The sequence below is a fragment of the Mustela nigripes genome, chromosome 2, assembly GCF_022355385.1.
Source record: "Mustela nigripes isolate SB6536 chromosome 2, MUSNIG.SB6536, whole genome shotgun sequence".
Lineage (NCBI taxonomy): Eukaryota > Metazoa > Chordata > Mammalia > Carnivora > Mustelidae > Mustela > Mustela nigripes.
The window spans coordinates 205,958,818-205,971,453 of record NC_081558.1 but is presented as its reverse complement, the minus strand read 5'-3'; the positions used below and the strand labels follow the sequence as shown (position 1 = coordinate 205,971,453).

General features: G+C 41.2%; 1 protein-coding gene across 1 annotated transcript; it reads left to right on the top strand.

Annotated features, from left to right (window-relative positions):
• The first annotated feature begins 11,331 nt into the window (after positions 1-11,331).
• Positions 11,332-11,793, top strand: LOC132010315 (keratin-associated protein 11-1). Its single transcript, XM_059388213.1, has one exon. It carries the CDS (start codon positions 11,332-11,334, stop codon positions 11,791-11,793), a length of 462 nt encoding a protein of 153 aa, XP_059244196.1.
• Positions 11,794-12,636: the final 843 nt, after the last annotated feature.

The window sequence follows — 12,636 nt, the reverse complement described above, 5'->3', positions numbered from 1 at the left end:
TTGGTTTTTTTTTTTTAAATTTAATTGAATTTTTTTTGTGTGTGTTCCAAAATTCAGACAGCCTAGGTTCTGTATGTAATCTTCACAGAAAACTTTAAGATAATTTAGATAGACAATGGTTTTTGCTTGCTTCATCTAAATTACGGAAATGACCTGGATGATTGGGTTTTCTGGAATGGAAATCTGGAAAGGCTGTTGAAAACCTGGAATTTCCCCCATTTTTCCAGAAGCCCACTGGTTATCCTGAGTCTTACTGACTACCTTTGCTGTGTGTGTGTGTGTGTGTGTGTGTGTGTGTGTGTGTGTATCATTGTATGGTTGCTTTTTAAAAGATTTTTTCCTTTTTTTTTTTTTTTTTGGTTCTTTACTTACTGCTAACTTCTAGCCCCATTCTGTCTATTACAGCCAAGACACTGACATTCACCAGTAGATCACAGCAATTAAAACACCCTCTTAATTGGAAGAGGGTGAATGTTAATCACTTAAATTATTATTATGATATTTTCAGTACCAAGAGTTCCCAGGAGGCTTTTTAATATGGAAATCCACCAATGGTAATAGGAAAAAATTTACTTCTTCCCTGTGCCGTTATAACTTTAAGGTGAAAATAAGTACAATACAGCTAAATGGAATTATTAGTTGGTGTTAAACACTGTAACTTTACAAGCTATGAATAATGAATTTCCCCACAGCCTCTTCCTAAGCTGTTTGTGGGACATTGAAAGACCATCACAGATACCTCATTGTCACTTTTATATAATTTATAATTTAGTTATTTTAGATTCAATGTCCTCGACTATAAGAACAAACCTACCAGGATTAGCTCTTAATTTAGTTATCCGTAAGACATGAAAATCATGGCTCCAGCTTCAGGAAGTGTAAAGTCAACACCAGATTTCGGAAGGTGGCTGAAGACCAGCGGTGGGTCATTTGAAAGTGGCATACTTTCTTCTTGCCAGATCCCAGAGTTTACTTAATGTCCTCTTCAGTTTTACCTCTCCTTGTATGCATGTCACTGTAAATGACAATGTCAACATAAATGATATTTCCAATTTCTAGAAACAAACAAACGAAACCAACCACCATGCATCAGCAGGGGCCCACCCCGGTTTCCTATCTTTTGGAGGTTTAGGATATTCCTCTCCCCTTCCTTGAAAATAATTGGGATGAAAATTGTTTGTAATGCTCAATGACAGCTTGCTCTCTTATTGTGCCTTTTATGTATGAATCACAAAGCCTTTTATAAACCATAACTCGGTTCTTGCTGCTCCCCAGAGAGGCAGGTCCCATTAACACTGTTTTACAGATGGTCATGAAACAGGCCCAGGGAATTTCAATGAGCAGCCTAAGGTCAGGCAGTGAGTCAGTGGGAAAGTCGGGGGACAAACTTGTGGAACTTCTGACATGTACCTCGAATCAGATGCCTCAAGAAGGGTGAGAAATTAATAAATGAACAAGATAAATGCTCCACTTGAAGAACTGTTTTGCAATAAGCAATCATTGTTCCGATGAATCACTCAGATTGTGTCTTAGCTTAAGTGAATCTGCAGTTGCAGAATATTTTCCCTGGCAACCCACCATGGCATACAATTTTTTGGTAAATTGACCTTTTGACTTTCACATTTAACTTTATAAGTATATAAATGGGAGGTCACAGCATCATTACTACTAGGGTGATATTTGGTGGTTTCTGTTATGTGATGTAGATAGCTAAGGAGGAAGACCTTTAAAACATACAACAGTAGAAAATGTAGTGGGAAACACAAAATAATTTCAGGTGATACAGTATAATATTTGGAGAGGTAGCAATAAACAACTGAAAAACTGGACGCTATTTTTTTTATACAGGTCATTTGGTCAGTCCAACTTCTGCTACACTTAAACCATTTTACTTAAAAGAGGATTCTATTTGCTAAGAGCACTCGGGGAAGGAGTATGTCATTAGATAATGCTAGAAAATGTTCTCCTAGTGAAACGTGCAGCTCTGTCTGTTACAGGTAAAGCGAGTCGGTCATTGAGGGTGGTCGATGGGCTATCTGGATCGAGCCTGTTGTCTGTACTTTGTTCAGAGTCATCGGAGGGTCAAGGTCTGCTGCTCAACTTTGCACGCTGAGCCTTTTGGTTTTGTTAGTTTACCAAGGGTTAGCAGGCTCTGGAGGACTGAGTCAAGTTAGCCAACCTTTAAGAGACTGATGTTTAACCATAGGGACCCATTTAATTCGCATGAAAATCAGATCAGCTTATTTGTGCTGGATACTTGGCGCATTCTATTTCTAATAGGCTAGGCCAATTGGAAAACCAAATTAATATCAGAATTCTACTTCAAGAGTCCAGTTTGAGAGCTGAATGATCTGAATGACATGTTTATTATGTCTGAAAAAGATGTATTTGTCCAGTGGACAATGAGAGCACCTGCTTGGCTCTCAGGTGCCCTGCAGGTCTCTACCATTCTGCAAAGACTGCATTATCCTTGATATATTTGCATTAGTTGAAGTGCAGTTTCTCTAATGGTAATTATCATTCAGCCTCAGTGTAGAATTTTTAGAAGACAATTTAGTGTAAAAAAAAATGTTTAGAAGCCATCTCTTCAAAAATTGATTGCTTAATTCTGAAGATGTCCACACATTTAATTCTTTTTCTCTCTTTCATTTTTGATGGATTCTGATTAAATTCTATTTCCATGCCCATCTTCTGAATTATAGCTCCAGATTCTGGGACAGCACCAAATTGGAGACTACTGTTATTCTTGAATTATACATAATACCTAACCTAATCCCTCATATTGAAACTTAATCATTCCTTTTGGCTCTTTCTATTTATTTATTTATTTTTTTTCTCCTGTGCCCATTATCCTCCAACACATTAGCTATTTTTGTATCCTTTTTAGAATAATATCTCAATCTGAAAGCTACAGACTGAAAAGTCATTTTGGCTATGGAGACCCCACTATCTTTGCCTTTCCAGGCAAAGAAAAAAAATTATATTATATTAATATAGATATTAATATCTATAGGGGAAAAGGATGCTTACGTCAAGGGATGATGGGAAAGATGAAATTGGCTATCTTAGGTCTGGTTGATTCTTTTCCTATAAGGTCATTTTTAATCAACCTTTAGTTATTTTGTTATTTAGCAAAAGCAAGTGCTGGCTTTAGGTTCACTTTATAGTTCAGTATCAGAGATAACAGTGGTCAGAAAAGCAAGAACTGAGCAATAGTCTATGATTAGTCTAAGAAGACTGAGCCTTGACCTTGAGCTGTGATCTTGACTGTGGCTAAGTTGCATGTGGGGAAAGACACATGATCTTGAAACACAGAAGATTTTTTTGTCTCACCCTTGCCCTAAATAATGGGAGTTCAGTAACAGTAAGAGCCATCTTTGAGGACACCAACTTTTAGTATATAAAATTGAGGCAAAAAATGGAAAGCAGTCTAGTTTTTGGGAACATTTCACTCTTTCTAGCATTGCTGTTGGTTTTGATATTTCCAATGTTAATTCCACCTTCATAATTTTCAATCCACAACAAATTGCAAAACGATTTCATCTAAAAATATAACACTGCATGGTCTTCCAAGAGCTGACCTGGACTGGTAGGGTCCCTACAGTTTTGAGTGACTCCCAGGCTCCCTGGTGTCTCACTACTTCTTCTGTTGGGGAAGGCTGCGAATGCATATTTTCTCCATAGATTCTGGAGTTTCATGAGAAATAGAGAAGAAAAGATTACTGAGGGACTGAAGCTGCTCGAAGAACTGAGGATTGCCTTTAGCCAGACTTCCTGCCTCAGGAGCACATCCTGCAGCGAAGTGGCTGGTATCCCGTCAATGGCTTGTCGAACTGGAGAGTCAATGAGCTGTTGACTGACGGAACTGGTACTCATTCTTACAGGATTCCCCTCACAGGAGATTCACAGAGGTGAGGAGCCTCCCATTCCCTCTGAACATTCTAATACTAAAGAATGTGAAACTCAGATTTCCTGAGAGGAAACAAAGCCTGTCACAAAGATTTCTAGTTCTGGCATCCTGGCAACTCTGGGAATATGGTTATTTTAATTTCATGGCCAAAACGATGTTTTCAGTCCCATCCACTCTGCCAGAATTTTGTTCCTCCCTCACCAACAAGTGGAGTTTATTTCATCTTCCCCCAGACATGAGCCTTTACGACAGAACGTGTGGAGAATGGGATGCCCCATGACTGTGGGGCTCAGGCCAGAAGAAAGGCTAAAGCTTCATCCTAAGTCTATCTTCTGGGATTCTTGCCTATGAAACTGCCACCATGTTGGAGAGGTCCTGGCCACATGAAGAGGCCCCGCGTGGCTATCCCAGCTGCCAGCGACAGTGAGTGAATGAGCCTTCAGACAATGGCAGCCCCCAGATGCCCCGGCTCCTCCTGTGTGGGCACCAAAGTGTTGAGCCCCAGAACCCTGGGACACAATAATAGCCACTGCTTTAGCCACTATTTTTTTTTTCATTTTTAAATTGAGTTTACTTCCCAAGGTAAAATTACCCACAGAAAATAATTACTATACATTTGAGTTCTGATCAACCTATACACACATGAATTTGACACATCAAAATATGGAACACCGTCATCACCCTGAAATCTTCCCTCAGGTCCCTTTCATCAGTTCCTTTCATTCATCACAGAGGCAAGCACCACTCCAATTTCACCAGATTAGTTTTACAGGTTCTACTTCATAGAACTAGAGTGATACAGGGTGTGTGTGTGTGTGTGTGTGTGTGTGTGTGTGTGTGTTTCCTTCTGTTTATGTTGGGTTTGCTTTTCTACATCACTCCCCCACCAGATTTTAAAGCTGATCACTTAGGACATTTATATTTACATGTTACTTTTTTCTAATATAAACATTTATAATTACAAATTTTTATAATAGCCGTGCTTTAGTTGTACCCACAAAGTTTGATATAAGGTGTTTAAAAAAATTTTTTTATTAACATATAATGTATTATTTGCCCCAGGGGTACAGGTCTGTGAATCATCAGGCTTACACACTTCACAGCACTCACCATAGCACATACCCTCCCAATGTCCATAACACCACTGCCCTCTCCCTACCCCCCAACCCCCAGCAACCCTCAGTTTGTTTTGTGAGATTAAGAGTCCGTTATTGGCCACTAAATTTGGGGGTAATTTGTCACAAAGTAATTAATAAGCAGAAGAGAAAGCAAGTCTTTTGGAATATATAGACATATGTGAATGGGTCTCATTAGGTGGTCACATTTTCTGAACATAGAATGAGTTGAATTTTAAAAAATATTTATGGAACCACTTAAAATATTTGTTATTTAGACATTTATTAAACTGTCTTAGTACACCATTAAACCATTTAAATACTTCTTAAACCACCACCGTGATTTTTATGCTGATAGTTTTGCCATATTTTTATATCAAGCTCCTCATTATTCAATTAATATTCTTATTTATAATAACTCACTTTCTAAACAAAAAGGCTTGCTTTAGCCTCAAACTATGTAATGATTCCTATAAAATTATGGCTTGGATAATCCAGCCATATTTTATTAATACATTTAAAAATAAATATGTGACCATGAAAAGTGGAAAAGTATTTATTAACTAAAATGATCTTGTATTTCATTGCTAGCTCACATCTCGCCTTGGGAAAATGGGTTCTCCATTTTGGAAAACAACTGTGATATCAAACTGACAATAATAATGTCTTTGGGGTATAATTCTTAGGGAAACAACACAATGTGATTGACATTACTTGGAGGGAATCTTTATAATCTGCATACAATCTAGCTATGTTTAAGAACTCTTGCCATTTTGCATTTGGTCTCAAACTACAAAACTGTTCTAAACATCCAAATATTACTTGTTTGATGCTCAGTTTGTATACAAGATCTTTTTCCTAGAACATGAGACGGTTTGTTTGGAAATTTTATTCCAGGGAATGCGGCACAGGGGAAGTGACATGGAGGAGGTGGAAGCAAGTTGACCACAATCGTGAACAACTCATGTGCAATTCCATGGGACTCTTTGGAATAATTTCACACCTGTCTACCTGGAGTTCAAAAGGTGGGAGCACTTGCCCTTTGATTTGCATTCCCCATTGCTTAAGCATGGGCCCATTTCTGGGTGGTACATACATGAGTGTAGAGTGTAGGTTGGCATAGGCTTCCCTTGCTATGACATCAAAGACCCAGGACAAGAAGCAAGAGGTTGGTGAGTGGCCCCAAAGTGAAGCAGCAGTGTTCAGGTGCACCCCCATGGAGCTGGCTTAGCTTGTGCAAGCAGAATACAATGGAATGACATGAGTTTGAACTAGTGCACAAGAATGTCAGATACACTTGCCAAAGATACTCTCTGGGACTTACGCTCTCCTCCTTCAGGGGACAGAATTGGACGCGAGGACTTTAAGACCCAGTCCTGATAGTCTAATTACTAGCCTGAGATAGTACTGGTCTACCACAACCCTCCTCATCAGGCAGATGGGACCGGGGAGGGAGGGTTGCGTCTGAAGCGCCTAAGCGTGGGTGTTGGGGAAGGTCATCGAAAAGACGTGACCACCAACTGACCCGGGAGCTGGACTTGAGCTGTTGGAGGCTCCTCACCCCTTCCCCTTGATGTGGGTTCCACTGTCCTTCCCCGCTTCCCAGAGGCTGCTTCAGGGACCCAGCCTTGAGATAATGATGTGGTGTTGAGAACACCTACACGATGCATGTGACTGAACCCAGCTAAGGCCTCTTTATCAACTTTTAAGATTTGGTGGGTGGATGTGGAGATCCATTTGTCTTGTGGCCGCCTGAGACAAGCCTTGTATATACGCTCCCTTTGCTCATTAAAACAGGCCACCGACCAGCCTGGAGTGGCGTGCCTCATTTTTTGCTCTCTCCCTGCCCTGCCCAATGGGGGACCAATTCGGGGAGCTCTGAGAGAGCTGCCTATCAAGAACGGGTCAGCGAGGTGATGCTGAGAGCCGACCTATCTTATACCTCTGTCTCCTTCATCACTGCTTGCATCCTGACCAAGCTGGGTACCTAGTAGGCCCTGAGCAATTCTGAATCAGGGAAGGATAACACATCTAGAATGACTTGGAGTCTTCTCTCTCAGGCCCTGTACCTGAACATGACTCATGTCTGATCACAACTGGGTTTACCTCTTATATTGAAAGACGGGAACCAGAGCAACGCCAACAGCATACACATGGCTTTTCCCACATGACAGTTTGTTGTGGCCCCCGACTTGGGATTCTGCTCGTTTTTATTGACAACACCCTGATATTGATCTCCAGTGCACCTATGAAAAAGTACACGAACTTGTAAACAGGCATCAGGAGGAGAAGGAGATTTAATTTAGGATTTCTCAACCTTGACACTACCCTCGGAAGGTTTATTTTTATAGACGTTGTGTAGCTGGTGACTGGTATTTTCAAGTTCTAAAAGCAGCAACTTTGGGTTTCACCTTCTGCTTTCTGCCCTCCGGTTGCCGCCAACCCCAAAGACTCAAACAGTCCATGATTAATCCTTTTTCAAAAGAGTTTGGAAAATAAATTTCAGTTCAGTTTTGTGGTGCAAATCACACAGCCTTTAAGGGTTTATAATGTCTTGGTTAATAAGGATTCTGGAGATTCAACCCAGAGGTTTGTGTGAAGCGGAAAAAAAAAAGAGAGAGAGAGAGAGAACAATTCAGCCAAGATGTATTTAATTTTTAAAACGACCATTATGTTCTGTGCTTAAATTTTAAGTTCCTTTTTTATATTTCTTAAGAGATAATGAATAGCTTTATTTTGAGAGTATGAATATCCTGGAAAAATACAGAATGACAAAATCTCATTTTATGTTGATTAATTTTTCAGCAAGCTCTCTCTTCTTCCATTTGATGAGACTAAGTGGGTTTTTTGAACTGGCATTGGTCAACATTATTACCAACTTTGTGATGAATAATATCCTTCTTGCATATCAAACGTTCAGCCTCCCACACATGGCTTAATTCATTTTATTCTCAAACGCTTGGCTGTGTAAGTGATTGCTGTGATTCACTTTTGAATGAAAGAATTGCTCAGTTGCAGCCTGTGATAATTATTGTATAAGGCTTAGATTGTTCTTTACAAACGAGAGCAAATTATCCGTCAGTGATGAAGATAATGGGTAGCAGGTCTTTAATCTCTCCCTACCGGCTCTCACCACACCTCCCTCACTTCACACTCTGCAGACTGGAGGATAACCTTCATAAGGCTTTTCGTGGAGTTAAAGCTTCATGTTGCATGTAGCTATGTGGTGATACCTGCTGGCCAGATCCTTCTTTACATTCCATTGAATAGATGATCTGTTGATTTCATTTAAGAGGGTTGTAAGTTTCTTCAAGATTCCCAGGGCTGTCAGTGTGAATTTCCACATTGTTGCAACTTACAGTCAATCAAAACCTGCCTCTTTATGCTTGCATTTCAAAATAGAATGCAGGAGGGTATTAGCAGTTTTCCTCCCTTTAGGATGGATAGTTGTGCTGTTTCCCAGAGAGCCTGCCTGCCATTTTACTGGTGTCAGATAGAAAGCAATCTGTTGAGTAGATCCCTTAGATTTAACTATTGAATGAAATAACTGGTTTTGGGGGTACTTTATGACTGGAAGAAGACTACTCATGAAATATCATTTTAAAGTGATCTCAGAGTTTGTGAATTCTGTTTTTTTTTTTTTTTTTTTTTTCCAGAAAGGTCTTGCAGCTTAAACTTGCAAACTCATTTCACTTCTCTGCTGTTGTTGAACAATTAGTTGTCTATCTTCACTGTAACAGATAATTATAATTTCAAATTGTAACTTCAAGCTATTGATGGCTCTCTGCCTCTTGTTGCTTTGTTTGTAGTGACCTTGCATTTCATTCTAATGAAGTAAAAATTGTCAAAGGTATATAAACGAAGCAACACAAGAAGTAAAAGGACAGTAGTGCTTGTAACTTATGATTTAAAATCTTTATTTCTTTGTTATTGAGAAACTGGAAGAGAAATGAAGACTACATTCTTTGTAGTACCATTAATAGAACATTTGTCAATTGATTCTTTTTAGAACTTTCTGCTGGAGCTTTAATGAAGACATCTCATCATGTTTAAATATATCCAATACAGGTTGATAGTTCATGGCTCTGTCTTATTTGAATCTCAACTCAGTCAAATATAAACTGCATGAACTTCGTAAGCCATGCAACCTCCTTGAGTTGTAGCTACTTTGTGTGACATGACACCTACTCCGTAGGGTTGCTGGAAGCATTTAATATGGAGAATGGAGAGCCTCTAACTCCATGCCTGGAACAGGGTCAGGCACACACAAAAGTGTTCATTTCCTTTTCTCCTGAGGCTGATGCAAGATATTTTCTAAGATCCTTTTATGTGCAATGTTCAACTTGCAGTGGAAAAGAGAACTCAAGACAGAGAGTAATGATACATAAACATCTCTACCATCTCAGAAATGTGGCAATGGGTACTGCAAACTTATGTGTAACTTTACTACCGACTCTACTTTTTGCTTTTGTCACTTGATTAATTTGCATGATTAAGTACTTTTCCATAGCAGGCAATGAATTCATAGCTGGTAGAAGCCTGTAAACCACTCATTTGAACCATTTGAAACAAGCAAGCCAGCCCCTGTGACCAGGGACTCCAACCTTCAAACACTAACTGGGACATTCCTCGCGGGGGGAAGAGCCTAGTTATAACATTGTGGAAAGCAGTCATCTTGTTAATTTCTCCCTCTACCTGAGAACACGCTGCGAGTCACTGAGGGAGAGGTGGTCTGATCCCTGGGAATTATAATACAGCCCACAGCACAACACCGTCTTGTTTGGGTGTGTTCCTGGCTTCCAATTAGAAACTTGGGGAGCTTCTGGTATGGCTTTCGTGTAATGAACAGAGATGGATGAAGCATTTTGCAGAGGGACTTCCAAAGAGTTCTAAAAAAAGCTGTTTGCTCTGCGGATGTCTGAAACATAGTCTGTCTGTCTCGCCCTCAAAGATATGTAAATCCATGATTGTCCCTCTCTCCTATCCCATGTAAGCGAGTTTACGACACAAGTCAGATCTTACAGCTGTTTTGATATAGAAATATCACTGACCATTTAAACTATGCTAAAGCGAACTATTTTGCCAGAGGTAAAATGTTTGTGGACAGGTGGGTGGAGAGAATCGGTCATACAGGTGTTCAGAATTGATGTCTTGTAGCGCAATGAGATAAAGGAGAATGATATCTTTATGTGGTTTCCCCAGGAATAAAAAAGAATAATTAAATATCATAGTACACTGTTCACACATTGATTCATTCATAACCAAATATTGATTAAGTGCCTGCTTCCACATGTGCTTCTCCCCCTATTCCTGATGTGGACAATCCTTTCAAGAGCCTTTGGTTTGTCCGTGATAAAAATGCATGCTTTCTGTAAGTATCTGTGTGGAAAAAAAAAAAAAAAATAGCTTTTGAGCATCTTGGGAGAAAATGTACCCCTTTAAATGAACATTATAGTAATTTTAAAATTTAACTAAGCCCATTCCACTGGTATATTGATGAATCTTATGAATCCCTCTTATCCATTGTTATGGAGTAAAAATTTTAGGCATAAAGCTCATCCAATTTATTTAGAAAGGGACTTGGCTACAAACACACTCCCACTAAGTTAGCTTCTAATTTGTTTTGCCTGAACATAAAGGGTGAGTCTCACTACCGTCTACCCTTCCTGAATGTGTCTTGTTTCAGTCACTTGGTTAATTTTCTGAGCCAGCTCGTATCCTAAATATAAGTCCTTGTGTCTTGTTTCCCAACAGGTGTTGTCCTTGTCACCCTGAAGCATATTCAAGGAGGTTCCTTGTCCATGAGAAGCCCCGTTAGCTATGGAAGAGTGGCTGATTAAGTTATGCTTAAAACATGTTAAGTGCCGACAACAAACAAAACGAGTCCTGGTCAGAAGGGGGAGAGTGTGTGATGGCAGGGCGGTGGCATGTGTGGTGTTACCGTCAGATCGACACTCAGTGTATCCAAGCGAGATGAATGAGGGACAAAGTGTGGGCTGGGATGACCGATAGCTTTGAAGCTGTCAAGTAACCTTAATCCTGGGACTAAGTACAGTACAGAAGCCTTATGATTTAGTTACCAAACTACTAAAGTGTCTTTATGAGGATGAAGGCTTCTCAAGAGACAATTAACCTAGAGATTCACGAGATGTTCTAAGGCACGCTGGTCTGAGCCAAAGAAGCCAGGCGGACCAGGGCGGGAGCCCCACCCACCAGCAAGGATATATAAAAGCTCAGGGACCTGAAGGGACATTCACAATTCAGCAGCTAGCTTCAGCAAGTTACCCGCAGCTCTCTGTCTACACCATGTCCTACAACTGTTCTACAAGAAACTGCTCTTCCAGGCCTATTGGAGGACACTGCACTGTCCCCGTGGCTCCGGCTGCCACAGCTTCTTCCCAAGATGCTGACTGTCTGAGTGGCATCTATTTGCCCAGTTCCTTCCAGACTGGCTCCTGGCTCCTGGACCACTGCCAGGGGTCCTCCTGTGAGTCCAACGCTTGCCAGCCAACCTGTTACCAGTCCAGTCCCTGCGTCTCCAGCCATGGACAGGTGACCTGCTCTCGGCAAACCACCTGTGTCTCCAATCCTTGCTCAACCACCTACAGCCGGCCACTCACCTTTGTCTCCAGTGGCTGTCAGCCCCTGGGGGGCATCTCCACTGGGTGCCAACCCATGGGAGGAGTCTCCACCGTCTGCCAACCAGCCTGCGGTTACTCCAGGACGTACCAGCGGTCCTGCATGTCCAGCTGTCGAAGAACTTGCTAAGTGTGTAGGAGCCAGTGAGCGAATCAAGACTCCAGGACCTGCCAGCGGTGTTTCCAGGCTCGTCCAGCGTGCTGCCTGTCCCTGAACAACTCTTCATTGCTAACCACTGTTCTGACTGCTTGGCCGCTAGCTCTGAAGAAGCTGCCTCTGGCAATCGATGATCTTTCTGGCTAGCACCAAGCTTCGTTTAAGGGTTGATCACTGGTGTCGCACATGTCTCTGGATGTTTCCAGAAACTTTACTTCCCGAACCCCTGTCTCTGGTGGTTTTGACATGTTTTGACCTTGCTGCTGTGTCTTCTGGCTTCTGCTTTTGTGCCTCTGAGGAAGGGAACTTGTCTCGCTCTGTATTTTCTCAATAAACCGGCTTACTTGGCATTGCAAATGTCTGTCTCAATAGAGTTCTTTCTTTGCAAGGGTTTTTGCTGTCTGTGAGGCATCCTTGCCGATCATATCCGGACATTCTTCCCTGAGCATAGAGCATAGAATAGGGGTCTAGTCATTGTGTTTCATGACAAGCAAGGGAATATCTGATATTTTACTTGGTTAGAGAGCCTTTGGACATGTAGTGATCTAGAGTGGTGTGTCCTCTGTACTTATTCTAGTTCGTCTGGGCACACAGAGTAATTTCCATGTAGGAGAAAGAAAGGTCACCCGGGAAACCAAGTCGTTTGGGGGGTTATACAGAAAAGGAGGCAGCAGAGTCCGTTAGAGTCTCAGTTTTACCTTACACGAGGACCGCAGTCGAAAACTGCACAAGACCTCCCTGTGATCAGACAGGATGGGTGGAGAAGGAGGAAGGGCAGGGGAGTTGTTTCCAAGGACTGAGATTTATGGCATCGAA